Source organism: Calonectris borealis, chromosome 12 (assembly GCF_964195595.1).
Source record: "Calonectris borealis chromosome 12, bCalBor7.hap1.2, whole genome shotgun sequence".
NCBI classification, from domain to species: Eukaryota; Metazoa; Chordata; class Aves; order Procellariiformes; family Procellariidae; genus Calonectris; species Calonectris borealis.
In genome coordinates this window covers 21,874,842-21,899,642 of record NC_134323.1, presented here as the reverse complement: position 1 = coordinate 21,899,642, position 24,801 = coordinate 21,874,842, and the positions used below count along the sequence as shown (strand labels likewise).

The window sequence follows — 24,801 nt, the reverse complement described above, 5'->3', positions numbered from 1 at the left end:
TTTTATTTACAGGGTTTAATTCCTCTGTTTACTGGGTGTTTGCGTTGATTCTCGGGTCAGCAGCTCGCATGCAGCTCGGGAGCGCGTTCCCACGCTCGCTCCCTGGCAGCAGCCGGATCCTGCGTGCAGCAGGTTTGTGCCACCAGGGTCAGGATCCGACCCCGCGGGCTCTCCAGGTGCTTCTGTTCACTTGCAGCGTGGCAGCATGGAGGCTCCGCGGGGCCGGGGCATCCCGCGGCCCTGTGCCGGAACATCCCCCCGGCACCGGCACAGCCGTGCGCAGGGCGAGGGCACCCACAGCCCCGCCTTGGCCGAGGGGCTGTGGCAGCTCCGGGGGTCCCAGGGGGTTCCTGCTGGGCCTGTGCCTGGCACGGGCAGGAAAGCGGCTGCCGGCTGAGTCACCGGCGTTTGTCGGCCCCGAGTGAACAATACTGGCCCTCTGCCTCGCTTCCCCTCGCACGCCCCTCTCCCCACTGGCACCGCGCTCCGGCCGCAGCCCCCTGCCCCGCTGCCGGGTCCTGGCACCCACCCTGTGGGTCAGGGACACAGCGAGGACAGGCTCGAGGGCAGGGTTTGGGGTGCACCCCGGGTGCTGCACCCATCGTGCCGTGCCGGTTTGTCACGGGTGGGAGCTGTGCTGGGGTCCCTGCCCCCAGACCCGCTGCCAGCAGCAACGTTCGGTGCATCCCGGGCGAGGGGCACCCACCGATAAGGCGCCGGGGACCGGGCGGGCGCAGCGCTGCCGCGGCGGCTCGGCGGGCACCCTTGACCGGAAGGCTGCAGCGAGGGGAGCCGTGCAGATTGCTGCGGGTTGGCTGAGCTGCCGGTTAGGCTCTTGGCAGGAGAAATGTTTATTTTGTTGGCCAAATATCTCTGCAAACTTCCTGATTTCCTTGCGGCCGGCGAGGCAGCGATAGGGCTGGCGAGGCCGTTGCCTGTCCCGCACTCCGGCTTCGGCGCGGAGAGCTGTTATCTCCGATGCGCAGCGGGCAGGGAAGAGGTGGAGAAAGGGAAATGAAATACAACAGAGGTGGCACATTTTTTGCTCTTGATAACAAGCCCTGCTTTTAGCCTGGGAACTTGGAAACGATGCAGGTGGCCAGAGACAGCCGCAACGTCCCCCGCTGCATCTGGACCTTGTAATGAATCCCAGACCTCCCCGTCTCGAGGCTGCGGCTCCCCGTGGCACGGCACGGATCGGCGCCGACCTCCATGCGACCGGAGCCCGGTGCTGGGGCATTTTGGCCCCGGGGGGTTTCTGAGGGCTTTGCTCCCGGGCCGAGCCGCGTGCCGGAGCGAAGGCAGGCTGCCCCGCACCGCCTCCCGCTAGCTCCGATTGATTTTTGCAGGGATGCGAGGTGTTGGAAGTGCAATGCAAGCTAATTAAATTCCCATTTAAAGAGACCTGTGCAGGCAGTTGCAGCCTGTGGGATGGGGAGGGCTGGCAAACAGCCGGGTACCCCGTGGTTTGGGGGAGGAGAAGGGGAGTGTGAACCCACTGTTAACCCCAGCGGCTAACCCCGAGGGGCAGGGGGGCGGCCGTGGTGCCATGGCGGGGCTGAGATGCTCTCGTGTCCCCAGGCCCAGGCGTTGCATGCAGGTCTCGCATCCCCAGGCAGCGTTAAGGGCCAGGCCCCGAGGCCATGGCTCTCGCGGAGGCTCAGCACCGCCGTTCCCCTTGCCCAGCCCTGCAAAGGGGAGCAGTGCCACGGAGGGGGGAGCTCCCCGGGCGAGGGGCTGGAGGAGCCGGAGGGACCCTCTGCACTGCGGCGGGGTGCGTGGCCCTCCCAGTGAGCTGTGCTCGCCGGGGCAGCCGGGGGATTTTGCTCAGCATCTGCTGGCAAATTCCGGCTGGCCAAGGACGAGGCTGGCAGGACTTGCTGCCGGTGCTGCCGCTGGGCGCTGCTCCCATGGGGGTGCCAGCAGCATCTCCATGCACCCCAAAGCACCAGCTCCCGGAGGCAGGGCAGCACGAGGCAGTCTCCGTTTCAAAATTAAAACAGTTTCCAGACTCCCTGTGGCAAAGAAAAGCTGGAAACTTGGCCCCCAGCAGCCCCAAAACCTTAAAGCACCCAGAGGAATGGTGCCATATCCCGAAGTCTCCCAGTGTTTAAGCCAAGCCGGTGATTTTTCAGAGCCTGCAGCACAGGGCGAGCCGGGATGATAAGGAGTAGGGGCCGATTTCCCTTTGAATGCCACGAAGCAGGAACGAATCTGTCAGCCAGGAAAACGGGATTTTTTTTTTCTTCTAATGTTCATGGAAGTTGTGTGAAAGCCACAAAGCCCCTGGGTCTGCTTCGTGGCGACGACGGCCGAGGGGCTGCTCCTTCCAGCCCTCAGCCGAGGAAGCGAGGGGCTGGGGCGGCTCGGTGGCCCAGAGCCCGGGGACCCCCGTGAGTGGGTGCAGAGGGAAGCCAGGCGCAAACGAACCCCCTTTCTTCAGAAAGGCTGGTGAGCGGCGCTTCCTGCCGAGCAGATGTCACCGCGGCGGATGCAGCTGCGACAGGCGATAGCCGGCGGGCGGGCGAGCCGTCTTCCCCGGCCGCTGGCTCCCCACCAGCCCCTTATCTCCCCCGCGCATTCCCCGATGAACTAACGCGCAGGGAAAGGCAGCAGCAGCCAGGGCTCCTGCTGCAAGTAAAATGCCAAGGGAAGAGCGCTGGGGGCTGCAGCCCAGCTCCCGGCACTCGCTCCGGGATGGATTTAGGCGCTGAGATTCAGACCACCACATCCGTGCACGCAGCCAGGGCAATGGGACTGTCCACGGTCGCGCCGACCCTTCCCAGCCCGGCAGCTCCCGGCCCTGAGCGCGGCATCTCCGTGGGGATGCTCTGAGCAAATGGGTCCCTGTGCAAAATGGGGACCCCCCCGCGACGTGGGGCTTTGCATCGCTGTGGCTGCTTGCGAGCACCCGGCCCCTCGCCGTCCCCCAGCTCTGCTCGGCGCTGTGCCGGGCAGGCACCGCTGGCACAGCCACATCTAGCGAGGACCGCGGGGAGGCACCCCGGGATGCTCTACTCCCGAGAGGGAGCGGATAGAGATCGAGAAACTCAGACGGACAGACAGACTCGCTGGGGGTGACACAGGAAACCTGTGGCACGCCAGGGGCTGAGCGCCGGCACGGCTCGGTGCCTTCACCTCCAGACAAGCCTCCCGCGAGAGCCGGGCCGCGGCAGGACCCCTGGCACGGCATGCGGAGGGGCTGCGGGCGCCCACGGGTGCTACCCACGGCAGGGCTCCCGGCTGCGTGGCTTGGCAGCGAGGGGATGACTCACCAGCGCGGCGAGGGGGAAGGTGTGATAAACCAACACCGTGGGCTTTTTTAAAAAGCCTGAGGCTTGCGAAGGGGGGACGCAGCCTGAATAGCAATCAGCTCTCACAGGCACGCCGGGAAGCAACGGGGCTGAGCCAGAGCCCGGGTTGCAGGAGCTGGGGAAAGCTGGGAGAAGGGGGACAACGTGGTGCCGGCGGGATGCAGGGTGAGGGGCTGAGCAAGAGCTACGGGGAGAGAGGCGGTGGGTCAGGACTGACGGTTGGGCACCCATGAGGTGTGAAAAGGGACCCCAACACCGTGGTGGCTGGAAAGCCATGAGTGGGGCACAGGGCTGGGGCTGCCCCGGTGGCAGCGTGAGCCGGCGGCACCCACCGCGTTGCCCCCGGCCCGCGTGCGCAGCCCCGATAGCGGGCAGGGGTTCATGTGCGCGGGCAGATACGGGACGCGGATGGCGCGTGGTGGTGACCATTTCCTACAAGGGTTGGTGCCAGTTGCCCTCATCTGCCCTCAGTGAGCACCTTATCTGCTGGCGTGTGCCGTGCCAGGCCCCAGCTGTGCCTCAGGGACCCCCTTCGCCGGGGGCAGGTCCTCAGCAGCTCCCGAGCCGCCCTGCTGCAGCCTCTCCCCATGCACACCCAGCAGGGATGGAGGACATCCCTCCTCCCCGCGGGTCGGCCAGCACCCGTGAGCGGAAGTGATGGGTGACGGTACCGACACCCTCCCGTGGGACTGAGACAGCCGTGGGGGCAGCGCTGGTGGGAGCAGGGGGGACAGGCAGCGGCGGGCGCAGGGCAGGATGCACGGCGGCAGGAGATGCCGGCTCCTCAAAACAAAGGGAGCGCGAATTGCCATAACATGTGCAGTTAATCCCCGCGTCGGGCTGTTGCACGCTGCGCCATCAATCACGCGCCGGCGTGACTGACACCGAGTCATTACAGGAGTTTCCACCCTCTCTGCCGGGTGGGAACCCGGCGGGGCCCTATCCTGCCCCGGCTCCAGATTTGCCGGGGGACGGATTGCCAGGCCCTGGGCTGGGCTGGATCCAGGCAGCCTATCGGGCCCTGGCAGGCGCTTATCTCCCGGCCCGGCCGTTGCTTTCCCACCGCAGCCGAGCAGGGCCGCCGGCTCTGCCGAAGCGGGGCTGGTCCCATCGTCTGCCCCACTGCGCCGCATCCGCCCCATGCACCTGGGGAGCTGAGGGATGGGGGCTGCTTCCCCACCAGCACTGACCCCAGGGGTGCCAGGCCCCCCCCTCCATTCCCATCCGTGGGACCCACGCGTGGCCATGGGGCACATGGCAGCACCAGCCAGCAGCCACCAGCCCGGGCTGGGCAGGGAGCGGGCGGGGGGGGGCACGAAGGGGTTAACCCGGGGAAGTTCGCTCACTCTCGGCAATGATTTAAACCAGACAGAAAGGTTCTGTCATCCATCACGCTAACAGCCAGATCATTGTGTTTTAAAGTGTCTGTAATTGCAGCAATACAGAGACTGGGAGAAAGATAAAGGCTGGGAAGATGCAAATGCGAGGGGAAGCACCAGCCCCCTGCACCCAGCAGGGATAAACCTGGGGAGCCCTGGGGCCAGCCCTGCCCCGGCTGGGGGCTGAGCGGGGACAGGGATGGGGACAGGAGAGCCATGGGGACAGCTGGAGGGTGGCCCAGGCGTCCTCCTGCCTGCCCCAGCTGGGCTATGGCACAGGGCGGGTGCTGGGGCATCCCCGCTGCAGGTGGGAGCACCCACAAAACAGCCCAAGCAAACAAAACCAGGGACAGGCGTGGGCAGGGAAGGGTCCGGAGCAGGTGCTGGACTCAAGCTGCTTTGCTCAAAATGTTACCTTTATATTACCTTTATCTTGTGGCAGCTCCCACGTTACCCCCGGCTTAGCGCTACGTGGCACTTCTCTCCCCATCTCCTCTCTGGGGGATCCAGGGGTCCCCGGGGATGGCGTGCGAGGGATGGTGAGATCCTACCCCAAGCACGCAAGGAGGCAGCCGTGGGCACGGGCACGGCCACAGCCACGGGCGTGGCCACGGCCAAGGGTGCCCAGGCTTTGTCCCAGCGGCCGAGGCCACGTGCAAGCACACTGGCAGGGAATTATTAACATTCAGACAAGGCCCGCTGAATAAAGCGAGCTAACACAAATGTTTATTTTCACAGTAGTGAATTATGACTTCAATAGACCAAAATTACAGGCTGCGTGCACGGAATAGAAACGAAGCAGACCCCGCCACCCAAACGCTGCCGGGGGGGACGCGGCGTGGCTCTCTCCTGCCCACGCTGTCCCATGCGTGCTGCAGTGCTGCTGCCTGCCTGTCCCGCCGGTGGACGGGCAGCTCTTGCCCGCGTGGAGGCCCCGGCAGGGCAGCTGTGCCTGGCTGCATCTGCCTTCGCTGCAAAGACGCTGTGCGCTCATGGCCGCGTGGCTTGGCCTCAGCTTGACCACCTTGGCCAGTGCCAGGTATTTGATAGCATCCTTCTTCTACACCCCAAATTAACCAGGAGCCGGGGAGGTTGCAGCTTTTCCCGGCAGGTCCCTGCGGGTGCCCATGGGCAGGGTGTCGGCAGGTCGGCGGGGATGGCTTCGGTCACGGCCGGGGTCTGGCTGGGCTCGTGGCACAGCCCCAGCTGGGCATTTACAGGCGGGTTTTGCAATGTATTTGACGGCTCGCGCTGCATCGGGGTGGACGTGTGGGGCAGCCTGTTGGGCTGAGAGCGCGGTCACCCCCGTGGTCAGGGCCCTGCTCTCCTGGTGAGCGGCCAGAGCCCAAAGGAGCCCCGTGCTGACACCCCAGAAAGCTGGGGCTCTGCCTTGGGAGCGCTCTCGGGCTGCCTCGGTGATGGCTGGTGCTCTGCGATGCCTTGACATGCGCACCAGTGAGGGACTGCACCATGCACCGCGTGTCCAAATGCACATGCACCGCCGGCATTTGCATGTGCCAGCCGGTGCTGCCTATGCAAAGCCGGGGGGGTGGCAGGGCGGGCGTGCAGCTGTGCACGGGGGCGGATTTTCCTCCGCTGCTCATGGGCCCTTGCAGGTGGGGATGTGCCAGTGGGGCCATGACACTGACCTGTGAGAGGCTCTTCAAGAAAGGTCCCGCAGGGGATGAGGGCAGCACAGGGAGGGGCAGGAACGGGGACAACCCAGTGCTTCAGGCTGGGAAGTGCAGGCAGGGCAGGCAGGCAGCGCATTCAGGGAGCACAGCAGCAGGGTGTGTGACGCTGCCCAGACGCTGCGCAGCGTGCGCACACCGTGCCAGCTGGTGTAGGTACAAAAGCTGTCAAGACCTTCATGCTCCCCCAGCACAAGCAGTGCAACAGCGGGGCAAGGGCCCCCCGTGGGCCTCCCTCTGGGAACAAGGGATGCAAAACCAGAGCTGGAGGTTGGGATGGCCAAGAGCAGGGTGGAGGCGGGTGGGTCGGGGTGCTGCAGCACCATCCCACTGTGACCCCATCAGTGGGGTGACGTGGGGGGGAGCTTGGCTGTGCAGTGGTCATTTAGTGGCTGTGCAGTGGTCACGCAGCGGCAGTGCAGCAGTTGTGCAGCGGTAGTGCAACGGCCGTGCAGTGCCCATGCGGTGACCACGCAGTGGCGGTGCATCAGTCATGCCAGGGCCACGCACTGCCTGTGCAGTGGCTGTGCAGTGGTTCTGCAGCAGCAGTGCCACCCAACACCCTGGCAGCGGTTGTGCAATGGCCGTGCAGCGGTGATCCACCGCCCAGCCGGGCTGCCGCGGTCCCCAGCGCCCGAGCCCTGGGAAGCGGGCGAGGATGAGTAATACAACAAGCATACGGGCGGCAAAGGCTCCGCACAGCAACTCGCAGAGGGAAGGCAGCTGCCAAGCAGAGTAATTACGCAAAGAGGCAGGGCTTCGGCTCACAGGGAAATTAGTGGGGCTTGCGTTACCCGGTGCACAAGCAAGCAACAACATCGTAGTAGGACTTGGGGGGGAGGGAAATTTTTAATGTTCCCCACAGATGGCATGGGGTGCACAGAAAGGGCACGCTGGGGACCTGGCGTGGGCAGGCAGCGCCGCAAATGCGTGCACCGCTGCTGTGCACCGTTGTAGAGGAAGGGGCCCGCCGGCATTGCTGTGGTGCTGGCGCCACACAGCCGCCCTAGGGAGCCCTGCCGAGGCCAAGCGGGGTGGGGGGCACCCCAAGGTCAGGCTGGGGCGGGCATGCGGACCGTTAAGGGCTGTGCCCATGGGGCTTGTAGATGCGCATGTGGCTGCTCCTATTGCAACCCTGGCCCTCAGGCCTCTGGAGAGGGAAGCAGAGCAACCGCAGCTCCAGCCCTGTGCAGCCCCCCAGCCCCTTGCAAACACCCCCACCCCGCTCCAGCCCTTGCAAGTTCCAGCTCCAGTCCCTTGACTGTTCCCACGGCCCCAGACAAGCCCTGGCCCCATCCCCTTGCAGTGCCCCCAGCCCACGCAAACAACTCCCAGCCCCTTGCAGCCCTTCAAACCATACACAGCCCCCCCCCCCATGCAGCATCCCCCAGCTTTGCAACCCTCAGTCTTCAGCACCCCCCAACCCCTTGCGAACCCTGAACCTTTTGCAAACCGAAGCCCTCACGCCCCGTGCACCCCCTGCATGGCCCCCCGGTCCCTGTGCAGTCCCCAGCCCCTGTGCACCCCCCGAAGCCCCGTGCAGCCCCCCCGGTGCCGTGCAGTCCCATGTCCCCGTGCAGCCCTCCGATGCCGTGCAGTCCTGTGACTCCGTGCAGCCCCCCGGTGCCGTGCAGCCCCCCGATGCCGTGCAGCCCCGTGTCTCTATGCAGCCCCCCGGTGCCGTGCAGCCCCGTGTCTCTATGCAGCCCCCCGGTGCCGTGCATCCCCCCGGTGCCGTGCATCCCCCCGGTGCCGTGCAACCCCGTGTCTCTATGCAGCCCCCCCGGTGCCGTGCAGCCCCTCGGTGCCGCGCAGCCCCGTGTCCCCGTGCATCCCGGTCCCCCCTCCCCCGGCCGCGCACCCCGGGGGCCCCGCTCCGGTGGCGGCGGCGGCGGCGGGGCGCCCCCTGCCGGTCGCGGTGGAGGCGCCGTCTAAGGCAGCGGCGCGGGCGGGCGGCGCTCACTCCGGGGCGGGCGGGCGGCGCGGCGGCAGCGGGCGCTGCGGGCGGCCCGGCCCGGCACGGAGCGCGGCCGCGGGCGCCCCATGGCCGCGACGCGGCGCCGGAGGATGCGCCGCCGGGCAGCGCGTAGGGGGTGAACCGGCCCCGCGGATTTACCGGCTTCTCCGCCCCCCGCCCTCCCCCGCTTCTCCGGTGCCCCCCCACCGGGGGGGGGGGAAGCGCCCCGACCCCCGGGCTGGCGGCCCCCGGCGGCCCCGGGCGCGGCGAGCGGCGGCGGGCAGGTGCCGGGGGCAGCCGCCGCCGCGGGGCCGCGCTCCGCCCGCGCCGGCCTTAACCGGGCCGGGGCCGCCGGCGCCGCCGCCGCCGGGGGCCGCTGCCGGTTCTGCCCGCTCCTGCCGGCCCCTGCCTTGGGACTTACCTCACGCCTCCGCCACACCTCAGGACGGTAAGTGCCGTCCGCGCCCGGGGACGGGGACGGGGAGGCTCCCGGTGCCCGGGGAGGCTCCCGGAGAAGAGGGGCTGGGGCTGCTGTCTGTGCCCGGGGGATGCTCCCGGTGCGCAGGAGTCCAGGAGGCTCCCGGTGCCCGGAGGTTGCTCCCGGTGCGCAGGGGAATCGGATGCTCCCGGTGCCCGGGGAATGCTCCCGGTGCGCAGCGGTGGGGGATGCTCCCGGTGCCCGGGGAATGCTCCCGGTGCGCAGCGGTGGGGGATGCTCCCGGTGCCCGGGGATTGCTCCCGGTGCGCAGCGGTCGGGGATGCTCCCGGTGCCCGGGGAATGCTCCCGGTGCTCAGGGGCCGAGGATGCTGCCGGTGCCCGAGCCAGCGCTGTCCCCGCCGCCGCGATCTCTCCGGCCCCGTGCTTGGTCGCCCCCGGGACGCGCCACGGCGGCGGAGCGGGGCAGGGCGAGCGGGGGCACAGCCGGGGCGAGCGGGCACCGGCGCCGCCGGCCGTGCAGCGGGCAGCGCTCGGAGCGGTTCCTCCAGCGGAGGCAGCGCAGGAGCGGTCTGAAGCGACCGTGGGCCCCGCTCCCACGCGCCGCGCTCACGCAAGGGCGGCGGGATGCGGACCCCTCTCCCCTGCCGCGGCGGGGCCGGGGCTTTGCCTGCGCTCCCCTCCCCGTACCGGGTAGCAGCTTTCCGAGAGCCGGGGCAGCGTGGGGCGGCCCAGCATCCCCGGGAACCCACGCGAGTTTGTGTGCTCCCCCCACCGCAGCAAACCCTCCCCGGTCGTGGCTCCCAACTTCTGCCCGGCGGCAGAACTCATTTTCATCCCTGCATCCCTCCTCCTCGGAGCGCCAACCCGCCAGCTCCACATCCCGCTCCGGCCGCCGCCGATTTAGAGATGGAGCCGCGTTTCGTGGCGAGGAGGAGCTGATCCACTCGGGAGAGTTTGTGGGAGGAAACCCAGGGCTGGTTTGGGAAGTTCCAGCTACAGCAGCATAATTTTGTGTTTACACGCGAGGACACGGGTCCGTGCCAGTGACGCGTGCAGTGTCCTCGCGTGTGCCGGGGGACAGTCGTTTCGGATGCAGATTTGGGAAGGAAGGCTGGCTCGGGGAGCCTCCAGCTCTCTGCCTCAGTGCTGCCCTGCTTCTGATCCTCGCAGCCATTAATCAGCGTCCAGCTCCTGCTTTCCCTTCAGAATTGCATTAAGTGGCGTTTGCCGCCCGCTCCAGCCTGGCTTTGCTGAGGGGATGCTGTCGGCGTAGCGATGGAGCGAGGCTGGCACCGCGCTCGCCGGGGCTCCTCCGGGACGCTGGGCCAGGGCACGGCCAGCTCTCCCCGTCACTGCCCCGCGCAGCCCTCGCCGCTGGATGGTGCCTTTGGATGCTGCAGAGCATTTCTCCGGTTAAACGCACCTTTTACTGGATTTTTTTCCTCCCCTATTAGCCAAGAAAAACTTTGCAACTTTCCTTTGCTTTCGGAGAGGAGCTGCTGCCGCTGCTGGGTTTCATTTTGTTTTTTTAATTTGAGGTCACGTGCACGTTGACAGTGTCTTTGAATCTAAGCGATGGTCTCGTCTCTAGCTTAGGAAGAGCTTTTGAGCTCTTCCTTCTGTTGTTTTCTCTCTGTTCAGGAACAAAGAGATTTTTCTGCCTTTAATTAAAAGGAATATTAATTCTCCGCTCCTTTGTCGAGCGACTTGAAGACACTCTGCAAACGTCCGTCTGCTCGGCACCACGGCGGGGTGAGCTCGGCTATGGTACGGGGCACGGCGATATGGGGGAACCATCCCAAAACCCCACGGCAAACACAGAGCAGCAGCCGGGGAGGATGCTGACAGCCCCGGCACCCACAGTCCTCGGGTGAGGAGCCCCGCGGGGCCGAGCTGCCCCCGGGGCGGGCGCTTGCGTCTCCGGAGGCGGATAAGGCAGGTCCCCGCGCGGCGCGTTTACACGCAGGGAGAAGTTTTGAGCGTTGCTTTTGCCGTGGTTGGGGAGGCAAGTGGAGATGAACTTGGCTGTGCAAAGGGGTTTTTCCCTGCCTGCCGCCTCCCGGCAGGCCCGGCCGCTCTCCGTGCTGGCAGGTAAGGTTTTACCCGGGGATGGCCAGATGTTGGGTGTGTTTTGTTTGAAAAACGCGTGACTGCAGATGTTGGCTTGTAGGGAGGAAAAGCCAAGATGTGTCGGGGGGAGAGGCTGTTTTCCTGCGGCACTGGGCGCTGGCACGGGGTGGGTGCTGGGTTTGGGCAGGGCAGCAGTGAGGCCTCATGTGGGTGCAGGATTTGCCTCTTACATTGGGAACTTCCAGGGTGCAGGATGGAAAAATACTCTGGTGCTCGACCCCACTTCGGGTTGGGAGGGTTGAGCAGCCCCCCAGGCTCTGCCCGTCGCTGCGGCACGCTCGGGCATGGCTGGGGTGGGCTGCCTGCAGCCAGCGTGCCCGGGAAGGGGCCCCGGGGCTGGGGGCTGGCAGGTATCTGCCGACATCCCCCGCGTCCCTTCCCCGTATTTCTGCTTCTGAGCCACAGTCGTTTGCAAGCGTGGAAAACCCCGGGCAGGATCCAGGCGGCGTGGCTGTGCGGCGTCCGGCTTTGCCGTGGAAATGGGGTCTTGGCTCTGCTCACTGTCGGCAGCCGGCTTAAATCCCCGGTGTGGTCTTAGAGGTGGTGCGGCTCCCTGCCGGCGGCCATGCGGTGTCCCCTGCCCCATGGCCACCCGGGGAAGGGGTGCGGGGTGCCGCGGGGTGCTGCCGGACCCCTGGGGAGGAGAGGCACCCAGGAAATATCTGTTATTACGTCTCTTAATGGGGGCCAGTTGGTTGCTGGTGAGGTGGCCAGGGAGCACAGGGCTGCTGGTGAGGCGTGCGCGAGCGCAGTCCCCAGGGGGGGGACACCAGCCCCCACCACCGGCACTGACGCTGCTCCTGCCCCTGGCCAGACCAGCATAGTGTGCACAAGGTTTTGGGCAGATGAGGGCCTGATCCTGCAAAGGGGGCTGCCCGGGCCCTGGGAGGGAGCGGGGGCAGCCCATGGGTCGCACCGTGGAGCTCAGTGGAGCTGGGCTGGAACGCTGCCGCTGGGGTCGAGGAGATGGGGGTCGGATGCTGCAGCCCTGGCCTGTGCTTTCCAGGCTGGAGCACGGGCAGGAGCTGGATTTAGCTGCCCCACCAGGCTGGGGACAAGGGGGTCCCCAAGCTGGGACCAGTCCCTGCGAGCTTCATGATGGCCAGCACAGGGTGAGACCAGGCTGGTGGCACAGAGGAGAACCCCCCTGCCCAGGCGCCACTGGCGTTAGTGCCATTGCCCGGTTCGGGGTTTATTTGTAGATTTCCTGAAGCTTGTTTTCTGCCGTCCCTCCCAGCGCGCTCAGGCTCCCCAGGGGCAACCCCACCTTGACCAAGCAGCTTTCCTTCGGAAGATGCTGACCAATGTTTCCAGAAAGCATCCAAGGGATTTCCTGTTTATTTTGCAAAATTCTCATTAATATTTTTTCCTGTGTTGTTTGATTCAATCTCACATGGGCAATATCGCCTTGAAATGGAGCCTGCGGTTAGAAAATAGACAAAGAGTCAGTAACACAGCAGCCCAGAGGCTGTGGGGATGCACGGCTGGATTCGGCACCCCATCGGAGCAGTTACCGTCCTGGCGTCTGCAGGGCAGGATCCAGCCCGGGGTCCCTGGGGACCCGGCAGCGCCTCGGCGTTCCCACGCTGCAGGGACCTCGCACGGAGCTCCCCGCCGGCGCTGGCGTGTGGAGGGGGTTGTTTTCCCTTCCCCAGCCGCTCTCTGCCTCCAAAATGCCCCGAGTGCCCTGGCTGCTCGTGCCACTTCTCCCCGCTCCAGCCATCAAGGCCACCGCTGGGCACGAGCATCCCTGTGCACGTGGCTGGGTGCCTGCAAAAATTTCAAACGGGGATGTTTTAGCCTGAACCTCTCCCTGCCCTCGAAAAGCGTCCGGCTGTGGCAGCTGGGGCATCGGGCTGCTTTTGGGGTGCCCCTTTGGCAACGCGTTGGTGGATCGTTGCCCTTCTGCCGCGGATGCACGGTGATGCACCCACAGCCCGTGCACTGGGGAGGCGGTTTGCAGCCCAGACGTGGGTGTTTCCCGGGCGGGGGGCAGCTCCGGCCGGTGCTGCTGGTGGGGTCAGCCCCAGCCCCGTGCCGCCCACGTGCCTCCAGGTATGCCGGGCTGGCCACGGCACTCTGTTTACTCGCGGTGTTTAGCCAGTATATTTAATTTCCAGGAGCGTAAGGCAGCTGGGGAGCAGCGCGGGCGTGTGCGTGCCACCTCCTCCCACCGCCCAGGAGCTGCTGGCGGGACGGGTCAGACGGTGGCACCAGGGCGCAGCACTGCAGGCAGCGTTTGCAGCAGCCGCCGTGTCCCGGCTGGGGGGCTCGGCGGGGGTTATTGGCCATCCTGCCCCTCCTCCAGCGCCCGTGGGTCAGGGGGACCCCCCGGCCTGACCCTCTGCATGGGGGGATCCCCGCTGCCCGGCCTCTCTCCACGCCGGCCACGTCGCCGCCAGCCGCTGTTGACTCACAGGCTCTGACGTCGAGTCCCGGGGCTGAGCCCGAGATGCTTTTACAGGCAAGGCTGAAATGCACAAAATGTTCGACTTGTAAAATATGTAGCGTGAGAAAATAGCCTTTTCTGCTCTCCTCCTCGCTGCCGCCGCTCCCCTGCCCCATCTGCTCGCTTGGAAAGCTTCCCGCAGCCGGGGGAGGCGAGGGGCTGATGGCGCCTGGGGTCCCGCGGCAATCGCCGCCAGCCCGGCTCGAGGATGGCATCCGTCCCGTGCCGCTGTGCCCGCGCGGAGGTGTTGCCCCTCCGCAGCAGGAGGGCTCCCGGGGGCAGCACGGGCGCCTCGAGGATGCGCTTGGTCCATGAGGATGCTGCTCTGCCAAGCCTCCTCCATCCTCCCGCCCTTCCCGTGCGCTTCGGCGTCCCGAGGTTTCTCTCCCCTGGGACACATTTCGGGAGAAAACGTGGGGTCGGCGCTGGGAAAGCCAGCCAGGCTGTGCCGTGGCCGCCGCCGGCACGGGGGATGACGCAGGCGGCATTGGCGTGTCCCACGGGGCCCAGAGTTTCCGAAACGGGGCGGCACGGCGCCTCTTGGGAGGGTGCTGGGAAATACCCCCGCAAGGCACCCCGGCAGCGCCCAGCCGGGCCGGGAGGGAGCCGCCACGCCGGAGCTGGCCACGAGCCACGGTTTTCACCAGCCACCTTAATCCATCATTATCTGGGCACATTTCGGATCCTTGCCAAGAGCAAGGTGGGAAGGGGGGGTTGTAAGCATGCTTTCCCTATTCCCCTGCCATCCTTTTTGCTGCCTGTGTGTAATTAACAGAGTAATTAAAAACAGGATGAGTTAATTGGTATTCATTTATGTGGCAGATGTTTTTAATTGAGATACGAAACAATTTACCTGTTTACATAAACAATAGCAAATGAAGGCTTGTAAAACAGAGAGGGCGCTTTTTTTTTTTTGGCTTTTTTTTGTTGTTTTTTTGAGGAAAATCAAACCCATCTCCCTCCTCCCTGGCCACGCTGGCGCGGCGGGAGCGGGAGCCGGCTGGCACTGCCTGTGCAGTGGGTTTGGGTCCCTGCCCGGCTGGTTATGGCTTGAGAAATTGGGTTTGTTGGGCTCGGGGCGCGTGGGTGAGCGTGGCCCTGGGTGCCGATGTCCCACGCGGAGCCGTGCATCCCTGCATGGGGGAGGTGGAAGGGGACCTGCCAGGAAGCCGCTGCCCCGGAGCCGAGCGAGGAGCGTAGCCCATGGCGCATCCCCTGGCAGCGCCGGACGTCCCCGGGATGCCGGCACCGCTGGCGCAGGCAGCGCGGCCGGGGGCTGCTCACGCGATGGGGCTGCGGGGAAAGCAAAGCAAATCGGGATGGAGCTGAGATGGTGAAACCCGCTTTACTCCCGGCATTGGGCGGGTGGGGAGCGTCCCGGCCCAGGCCAGCGGCGTGGGACCCGTCCCAGGAGCAAGGGCAAGGCGAGGATGGCAGGGACAAAGGCTGGCTCGCCGACCCGTGCAAAGGGCTGCCGCGGCGGTGCAAGGGCGGCAGGTCCTGCTCAGCTGAACAGCCCACGGGGGGCTAACCTAAACCATGGGGGCAATGCCCAAATTCGCGAGCGGGTTGGCACGGCACGGTCACCCACGCTGGGCCAGGCTGCCACCATCCCCCCGGCTGGAGGAGCAGGGCAGAGCGAGACTTGCACTGCGCGGGGCATGAACATCCTTGTGAGCATCCCTGCCTGCAGGCAGGAGTGCAGGCAGGGCCCAGGTGCCTGGCAGGGCTGGGCCCCGCTGCCGGCGCTCCCCTGGCACCGCCGGGCGCATCTGTGTCCCGTCGTCCTCGCGGCGGCCATTACCTGCAGCGAGAGCTCCCCGCGCCAGCGCGCCTGCAAGCGTCTCCCCGGGCCTGGAGCCGGCCGAAGCCGGGTTTGTTTCCGTGTCGTGCAGAGGGTTTCATTAATTGGATTTCCTTTTAAAAGGCTTCATTTGTGCTGACGAGTGCTGGGATCACGCCCCCCTAGCCTGGCTCCCCAAAGTGTGCACAGGGGACGTTGGCAATGGGATAAGTGCTGGGGGCGGGCAGCATCCCTCCAGCATCCCTCCAGCATCCCTCCAGCATCCCACCAGCATCCCACCAGCATCTCTCCAGCATCCCTCCAGCATCCCTCCAGCATCCCTCCAGCATCCCACCAGCATCCCTCCAGCATCCCTCCAGCATCCCGCTGTCCTGCTCTCTCCCCCTCCGTGTGCAATTGGGGATGAGCCACCTCCAAGCTGCCTGCTGTCACCTACCCCCATTGTCACCGCGTCCCCGAGGAGGGGATCAGGATGGGTGCAGGGGAGGAGGGAGACGATGGTGCCCTGCAGCTCCCACCACCTCTGCCGGGCTCGTGCACGTGGCGGGCGCTGCTGCCTGGCCGCCGGCGCTGCGCGCTTCCCTAACGCGCTCCAGCTGGGACGGCTCGGTCCCTCGCCATCTTATCGGGGAGTTGTTCTTGGCCCCCGTGGCAGCGGCAGCTGAGGAGCAGGAATGCTTGCCTTTGTTTCGGAGGCAGCCTGGCTTCGGGAGACGTCGCCTCCAGCATCTGGATTTCATTTGTGGCCATTTGGAGAGCATGAAGGATGCTGGTCTTTTAATTCCTTTTTAACCCCTTCCTCGCCTGGGAAGCTTCGCCCAGCCTGGGAGGGGAGGGCTGTGGGAAGCCGGAGCTGGCCGCAGCCAGGGCAGCTCCCTGCCCTCTCCGTGCCCGTCCCTGGGGAGGTGGAGAGGAAAGCAGCCAGCTGGGTGCTCCGCAGCCATCGGGCTCACCCCGGCGCTGGCACATCCGCATCCCCAGCTGCTCCCTGGCCCTGCCCCAGGCTGCAGAGAGCAGGGGCTGCTCGCTGCCCAGGGAGGAGGGGTACCCCGGGCGGGGGCACAGCCTGCAGCGGCGGGACGGGCTCCCCGGGACCCGCAGAGCCTGGGCTGGGCCGGCTGCTGGGCCCCGTCCCTCGGCACCGGGCTGCTTGCTGCTGGGTGCCGGGGCTGCTCACCAGTGTGCACGGCTGCACAGTGCTGTGCATTGGTGCCTGCCAGCGTGTGCAGCTGCAGGGTGCCATGCGTTGGTGCCTGCCAGTGTGCACAGCTGCAGGATGCCATGTGTTGGTGCCTGCCAGCACACACGGCTGCATGGTGCTGTGCATTGGTCCCTGCTGATGCGCATGGCTGCAGGATGCCGTGCGTTGGTGCCTGCCAGTGTGCAAAGCTGCACAGTGCCATGCGTTGGTGCCCACCAGCATGCACAGCTGCATGGTGCTGTGCATTGGTGCCCACCGGCATGCACAGCCACACGGTGCCGTGCATTGGTACTTTCCAGCACCCAGCGCTGCCCGCTGGGGAGCACACGGCCGAGCAGCCCCCCTGCCCCAGCTCCGGTGGGAGGCAGGGAACCCTCGGGGCTCTCCCGCAGCTTCCACCCGGGAAAAGCGATGCGCAAGCCGGGGTGAGCGATTCGGGGGGTGCTGGCACCCAGCGGGGTCACAAACCCCAACCCCTGCGGTGCTGCCGCAGGGTGCCACGGGCAAGCCGGGCTTTGTCAGCCGGTAGCGGCCGCCCTGGTGTGTCACCCCAGCGGGGACCGTGCCCGGGCCAGTGTGCCGGGGGTTAAACCCTCCGGTGTGACAAATGGGGGGCTCGGGGTCGCACCGGGGTGTGCAGGGTCCGGCGTCCGCTGGCCCCGGGAGGCAGGGCGGGGGACGCCCGCTGCCGCCAGCCAAGGAGAAAATACTAATCCTTTTATTTTTATATTATTACTTATTCATCTGGGCTGCACAGGCCTAATGGAAACCAGATGGAGGAAAACAGACACAGCCGCGAGCGGCTGGGACAAATTACCCCAAAGAAAGAAGAAAAAAAAAAAAGAAAGAAAAAAAGAAAAAAAAAAAATTCCAGTGGAGTTTGAGTCATGTTGGGGAGTTATTTTTTGGAGGTGCTGCTGGGAGGCTGCACTGTGCCCCCCGAAATCCCCTTCGCCTGCCGTGGAGCTCGTCCCATCCTGCAAAGGGCCTGGGTTGGTGCCACGGCCGCGGCTGGATCCTGCGGGCATCCCGGGCTCTGTTTGTTTTGGGCATTTCTGGGCTCAGGCACTGAGAAATCCCATCGGCTTTGGGGCCGTCCCTCGTCCCCATGCCCGCGCGGCCGTGTTTGGGTTGCAAACACCTCGGGGAAAATTTATGCCATAGAGAAAAAAAAGGAAAAGCCAAGAAAAAACACAGCCAGGCCCCATTTCCCCGGGTGTTTGCTCAGCTTTGTGGAAACTTTCCTCCCGATGGGAAATTGTGGAAAAGCCGTGTCGGTGCCAGAAGGAGCGTATCCGTGTTTTCCTCTCAGTATGGGCATGCGTGCAGAGTCAGGACAGCGGAGGGGGATGGGGATGGGAACAGGGATGCAGGCAGGGATGGGGATGTAGGAGTGGATGGTGCCGGGGATGCAGGCAGGGATGGGGATGCAGGCAGGGATGGGGATGTAGGAGTGGATGGTGCCGGGGATGCAGGCAGGGATGGGGATGCAGGCAGGGATGGGGATGTAGGAGTGGATGATGCCGGGGATACAGGCAGGGATGGGGATGCAGGCAGGGATGGGGATGCAGGCAGGGACCGTGCCGGGGATGCAGGCTGGGGCGAACATCTCGCAGCCTGCAGCCTCCTCCCTCCCTGCAAGCAACGGCAGAGCCAAACCCGCCGGCGCAGCCCCTCCATGCTGGGAGCCGCGCGGGCAGCTGGTGCAGGTGCACTTACCCAGGCAAGCTGCCACGCTGTCCCCAAGCTGCTGCGGCTTGTCCCCACGCCCGGCGGCTGTTGCATGGAGAGCCGGGGCCTCAGGCTGAGCACGTGGGCGGTTGCAGTGTTGCAGCCGTGAAGAGCATGTTGCAGTGCCTTGCTGCGCCGCGCTCGGTGTGCAATGCCAGCCAGCGCCCCGCGGTGCAAACCCGGGGCTCGGAGGGGGCGAGAAGGACTAGGGGATGGCAGCGGTGCCCGCGCAGAGCCCTGCGTCACGGGGAGGTGTTGGCCCTGCCTGCTGCGGGCAGAAGCCGGCAGGCAGAGGCAATGCAGGTTGTGCTTTGCTGACCTGGGCGGCGGGCAATGCCCGGGGGATGCCAAGCCCAGGAGGGATCGTGTGGGCACCCAGCGGATCAAGGCGCTGCGGCAGATGCAGCCACCCAGCCCGGGTCACGCTCTGTGCGTGCTCGTGGCTCATCCTTTGCTGTCGGGGCTGGATCCTGCTCCGCTGATCGACGGGGGAAGCCTGGAAGGCTGGAGAAGCCTTGCCCAGAGATGGGCACGTCCATGAAAAGGAAAATAAAAGGTGTTTTTCAAAACATACCGGATATTTTAGCAGGCCCTGTAAAGAAACCGTTGTTTTATGGGGAGGGATGCTGCTCGGTCTTAGGGTTTCTCCCGAGGCTGGAGTAGGAGAAGGGGGCAAGGAAAGGGAAACCGGAGCACGCACACCCAGGCGTCTGCAGGATTACGGTGCACCCCGGGAGGCTCAAACCCCCGGCGTGGGGGTGCTCCCACGGTGCTGGAGCCATTCGGGAGGAAGCTCTGGGACCACAGCGGTGACCACCCGGGAGTTCGGCCCTCGGCGCTGGCCCTCCCATCTCCCGGTCCGCGCACGGCGTCGGCCGCGGCACAGGCCCCGATAGCATCTTGCTCAGGATGAGGCCCTGGTTTTATTTAGCCCGGACAATGTGCTCTTGCAGGGTTCAATTAATCTCACAACAGTTGCAGCGGATTAAGCATGCATATTAGATTAGTGTTTATCAGCCGTGCCTGGCGGGGAGCCTGCCGGGGCGCAGCGGGGACCCCGGGGCCGGGGGGCGGCCGGGGCGGCCGCTTCCTTCTTTGGCTGGGGCCGGTGGCGGCGGCGGCGCGGGCTCGGGCGCACTGACGGACCACCACAGCTGCCCGCACTTGTGGCCACCCGTCAGCGCCCGGCGCGGCAGCCACGGGGCCGAAACCTTGCACCAGGGCTGTGCCGCCGCCGCCGTCCAGAGGGGACGGTGCTGGCACGCTTCCCCCGGGGATGCCGCTGCCGGGTGTTATTTGGGGTTGCAAGCGCAGGACGGTGGGAGGGAGGCAGCGATGCCTGGGGGGAGCCCCGCGCTCCCCGGTTTGCGGGATTCGGCACCTCGCAGGGCTCCCCGGGGCCGCGGGGGGGACAGCCACCGGTGGTTGCACAGGTCCTGCCATCGCCGCTACCACCAAGCGCCGGCTGTAACGAACCCACGATTTACTGCCTGCGCGTAATCCCTGCCTGGGATTACAGCAGCCCTGCGTAAAACTGCCGGGGATGGCGAGGGGTCAGCGGGCAGCCGGGGATTCCCGAAACATGGGAGATAACCGCTGGCAGGAGGGTGCCGGGACGTGACAGCGACAGGGACACAGACGCTGTTCGTGTGCTGGGCCGGGCTGTGCCCCGGGCACGGGGCAGAGCAGGCGCTGCAGGGGCAGAGCTGTCCCCACCACCCTGCATCCACGCCGGGCACAGGGCGCAGGGGAGGTTGGGCACCGTCCCCATCATCCTGCAGGCACACAGGACACAGGACTGCCCGAGCTCTGCCCGGGGTGAGGGTCGCTGTGCCCAAGCCGCACCGCCCTGCGCCAGGGAGCGGAGATGCCCAGGCCAGCCCGAGGTCCCCAAGGGTCCCCTCTGCCCCTGACCATCAGGAGGGGAAGCGCGGCGCTGCCCGGCACACCCCGCTCACCGCCCCGTGCCCTCTCCCCGCAGATAACGCGGAGACGCGGGCCGCCACCATGCCCGACTCGCCGGCCGACGTGAAGACGCAGTCCAGGTCCACGCCACCCAGCATGCCTCCGCCGCCGCCGGCCGTCACGCAGGGAGCCACGCGCCACCCCTCCTTCACACCAAACACCAGTGAGTACCGGGCTGCCGGCGGGGACGGGGACGGGATGCCAGGCAGGGAGGCTGCCCGGCTCCCTTCGCCTCCGGGTCGCACGCTGCACCCGGGACCGGCCGCGTTCTCAGACCCCGGCGTGGTGCTGGCCACGCCGAGTGGTGGCATTACCCATCCTTGCGCTGGAGAAGGGCTTTGGGCTGCGCGCCCCGAGCCCCAGGACATGCATGTGCCCGTGGGAGCACCGTGGCACTGCCCGTCGCCAGCAGCGCCCTGCGAGGTGCTTGGGGATGGGGACATCCTGGTCTCCTGCTGCACCGTCACCAAACGGCGGCACAGAGCAGCGCGTGGCCCCGGGCGCTCTCGCCTGCAGATGGAGGATGCTGCGGGCTGGGGGAGTCCCCACGGTCGGAGCTGGCCCCGTGGGGGGTCCCAGGCACGTGGGGACCTGCCTGCCCGTCCGCGTGTGGCAGGGCAGGGTCAAGGCTGGCCGCGGTAGCAGGGATGTCCTTGCCCTGCCCAGGCCATGGCCTGGTGGCATCAGGGGACTTGGCGGGGGACTCGAGGTCCGAGACCTCAGTCTCTGTAGCTTTACCGAACTGGGGGAGCCCCGACGCACTGCTTGCACCGACAGCACGTGGGCTCGTTGCACGCCTGCAGGGCTTGCACCGGCGATCGGTCCCTGTGCCGGTGTCACCGTCCCAGCACACAGCCGGACAAGGCACACGCGGGGCAGGATCCGGGCGGGCAGGGACCGCGGCCGGTCCCCCAGCAGGAGCGGCGGTGGCCGTAGCGAGGGTTGCTCCAGCTCCTCCGAGACATATCCCAGGCCCGTGCGCGCGCAGGATCTTTGCTCGTAGCTGCTTCTTGCTTAGAAACCCCAGCGGGGAAGAAAACACCCCAAAACCAACCCCCCGAGCCGCAGCCCCCCGACAGCCGCCGCGCCCTGCCATGGCCCCGCCGCCCTCCCGGCCAGACGCTCTCTAATTAGAAATCAGCTTGCGCTCGGCTGCACTGAGGCGTTTTGCTTTTTAATCCGAGCCCTGCGGCAGATGTGGCACCCTGGGTCCGGCTCGGCGCAGGACGCGGGGCCGGGGGTGCAGGCAGCCTCTCCGCCGTGGCTCGGCCCGGAGCGCGATGGCGTTTTGGTTGTTCTTGGTCTCGGGGAAATGTTGCAAACCGCCCCTCGCGCTGGGGCTGTGGTGACCCCGAAATGCAGGGACCGTATTAGGCAGCCGAGCATCCCCCGAGCCCTCCCTCGGGCTGCGTTGGGATGCAGGGACCCGGCTCCATCCCTGGCACGCCTGGGTCTGGGCGGCTTCGCCCACGGCACGCGTGCCCCCGCCGTGCCCGCCGTCGAGGAGCGTTGCCTGCAGGGACCCCCGGCCGAGAGCTGCCCCCTCTGCTCTCTCATCATAGCGTGTTTTATTTTGCTTGCAGATCGTGACGCTGGCCCTCCGACGTTTCTGCCTCGCGGCCGTTTTCATGGTTGCTTGAAATGGTCGATGGTCTGTCTTTGTAAGTAAAATGAAGCATCCGCTCTCATGAGAGACCCGAGCCGCAGCCGCAGCCCCCCCCGGCAGGCGCAGGGTCCCGCGGGGGGCACGGTGCCGCCGCGGGGGGCTTGGGCAGGGTGCGCTCCCCCGCGCCAGCCCCTCGCCCTGCCCCGGCGGGTCACGGGGATGCGAACCCCGGCCCCGGCCCGGCCGAAGGGACATGTGCGGCGTCTAACTTAGTAACGCACCTGTCGCGGGAATAAAAGCAGTTGTGGCCGCCGGGTTATTTTCGGCACCTCTTTAGCGGGCGGCCGATACCGCCCGGCCGTAGAGCGAGCGGGAGCCCGCCAAAGCAGGCAGGGCAGGCAGGGCGGCACAGGCACTGCAAGGTTAGTGCGATCCCAGGAGCCGGCTGCCCGGCACGCCGCGGGGAGAGGCGCGGTGCATGCCCGGGTGCCGCGGAGCGGAGCGCGGTCGGGAGCCGGGGTGACGCGTGCCGTCACCCGTGCCGGCCGCGGAAAGGTCCCTGCGCTCGCGCGGTCTGCGCAGAGGGCCGGCGCAGGAGCGAGGGACCCGCCATGCCGCCGGTTGGCACCCCCAGATGTCCCCCCGCCGGGTCCCCTGGTGCTGCTCTGGGCAGCTCCCGTCCTCCCCATCTGCAGCGGGGCCGGAGGTGCTGGTGTGCTGCAAGGCAGGCTGGGCTCCGTGGGAAATGTGGCTTCTCCCTGGGGGGTGCTGAGCACCCCAGAGGGGCAGGATGGAGCCCCTTCTCTTGGCTGCCTTGAACATCAAGGAGCAGGATCAGGCCCTCGCTGTGCTGGGGCATGCACTGCATCCCATCCCTCCTCACAGCCCGCATCTGCCTCCCACAGTGCTGGGGACCAGCCCAGGATGTGGCCCTAGGGATGCAGCAGCACCCCGAAGCCTCCCGGGGGGTGCCGGCCCCGCGATACCCGGCAGGATGCTCCGGTCCCCCCATCCCAGCCTTGTCCCTGCGGTGCCAGGGTACGGCCGCCCGCTCTGACCTCCCGTCCCCTCTCTCCTCGCAGTGATGAACGGGAGCAGCCACTCGCCGACCGCCATCAATGGGGCCCCGTCCACCCCCAACGGGTTCAGCAACGGGCCGGCCACCTCCTCCACCGCCTCCCTCTCCACCCACCAGCTCCCGCCGGCCTGCGGCGCCCGCCAGCTCTCCAAGCTCAAGCGCTTCCTCACCACGCTGCAGCAGTTCGGCAACGACATCTCCCCCGAGATCGGGGAGCGGGTGCGCACCCTCGTCCTGGGGCTCGTGGTACGTCTGCCGGGCGCGAGGTCGGCCCCGGGGCTGGTGGGGTGATGCCCCGTCCGGGGATCCTGCATTTTCCTTTTGGGATGGAGACGCTGCTAAATGAGAAAAAAAGAGGGTCCTGTTGGTGCTGCATTGACCTAAATCCTGGAAAAATGGGGGCTGTTTTTCCAGCATCTCCCGGGATCTGCACAGCACCCCGGGTGGGCAGGGTGCGGGGTTGGGTCCCCGCATTGCCAGCAAAGCCTCGAGCATGGTTTTCCCTCGAGCATGGTTTTCCCTTGAGCGTAGTTTTCCCTCGAGCATGGCAGAGCTGGCAGAGGAGCAGAAATGGAGCAGCAAAGCACCCCCCCGGGGGGTGCAGGGGCGGGCGGGGGGCCGTGGCCAGTGGTGCTGAGCCTGGGCTGTCCCCGCAGAACTCCACGCTCACCATCGAGGAGTTTCACGCCAAGCTCCAGGAGGCCACCAACTTCCCGCTGCGACCCTTCGTCATCCCCTTCCTCAAGGTGGGTGCCCCAGCCCGGGCGCCGCGGGGACGTCGGGGTTAGCGTCGGCATCGCCGGCAAAGGGGGATTCGGGGGGTGGCTTTGGGGTCGGGGCTGGCAGCTGCCTGTGGGGCTGCCCACGTCCCCCTGGGCACGCGTGTCCCCCCTGCACGCCCACCCCTCGCACGTGTGGAGTCACACGAGGCCGGGGCTGTTTGCAATAAAGCGAGGGGTTCGGCCCAGCTGGTAACCATTTGCAATTCATTAAAAATCCCCTTTTTTTTATTTGCCTTTTAATTTCGCGCTGACTCTGCACTGTCACCCCACTCCGGAGGGATTCGCCAACCGCTGGCACGGCTGGCAGCACCGGCGCTGCCGGCAGATGTGCAAGCCCAGTGTCGCCTGCCCCTCGTTAGCAGAGGAATAATGAAAAAGTGCAAAAAAAGCCCCTTTTCCACCTCTGCATCCCTGGCCCCCGGGAGCGGAGGTCCGTGCTCGCCGCAGGAATCTGCCTGCAAAGCTGCCGGAGCGGTTTGCTCCTGGCAGGGGAAGGCAGAGCCAAAACACGGTCGGGCTGAGCCGGGGGGACAGCAGAGCCCCCTCGCCCTCCTGCCCGGGCTTGCAGGGGAGCGCGGCGTCCGCGGGAGCAGGGGGACGGTGCATCCTCGGCCGCACGGCTCCCGGGGTCCCGGTGGGCGCTGGTGGCCCCGTGGCTCGGGGCGGGCTGGGAGCCGTCCCCCCTGTCCCGCTGCCAAGCGCGCGGCGGCCCCGCCGGCCGCCCTGGCACCCCGCTCCCAGCTGTTCCCACCGCGGGCCCCAGATGTTTCTCATTATCCTAACTGCAACCAGCCGGGCTCGGCGTGCTTCCCAGACTTGGGGGCTTGCTTGTTTTTGCGGGGTTGTTCCCCCCAGCCGGCGAAGGGGAGGGTCCAGCCCGGCTCTCCGCAGCGTGGATCTCCGGCTCGGGCGCTAACGTGTCCGACAGATGGGGGTTTGGCTGCGGATCAGCTGCCGAAAGAGAAAACCAGAGCTGGCAGCCAGAGCGCCGGGGCAGAAAGGGGTCTCTGCTGCTTAATTCTTGCTGCTCCGCGTGCTCCTAGGGGTGCAGTGCCGGGGGGGGACACGGTGGGTGGGGAGTTGACAGCCGGCCCTTGTGCCCCATGGGTGCCAGATGGGCTGGGGGCTCCCCTGCGCCGGGGGTTCAGGTCCCCAGCGCAAGCATCGCGGGGACAGGGTGGCAGAGGTGGCCGTTGACGCTCTGCAACCCCTGCCAGGATGCAGGAGGGCTCGGTTGAAGCTGTGCCCATGCCAGCACATGGCCAGACCCTGTGG

The 24,801-nt window shown here is 66.5% G+C and overlaps 1 protein-coding gene across 7 annotated transcripts in view; it reads left to right on the top strand.

The window, feature by feature from the left end:
- The window catches only part of LOC142087402 (protein CBFA2T3), a 305,429-nt gene that overhangs the window by 275,021 nt on the left and 5,607 nt on the right, over positions 1–24,801 (top strand). For 3 of the 7 annotated variants that reach the window (XR_012675443.1, XM_075161626.1, XM_075161628.1), the window contains 4 exons: positions 20,077–20,223; positions 21,644–21,721; positions 22,749–22,990; positions 23,401–23,490. Coding sequence is in view for 6 of the 7 variants with exons in the window: in XM_075161626.1 (XP_075017727.1) it covers positions 20,077–20,223; positions 21,644–21,721; positions 22,749–22,990; positions 23,401–23,490 (557 nt within the window). In the remaining variant the exon portion in view is untranslated. Of the gene's footprint in view, positions 1–8,713; positions 8,790–20,076; positions 20,224–21,643; positions 21,722–22,748; positions 22,991–23,400; positions 23,491–24,801 lie in introns of those variants that run through there. The other 4 variants (XM_075161627.1, XM_075161629.1, XM_075161631.1 and 1 more) reach the window with 3 other exon arrangements.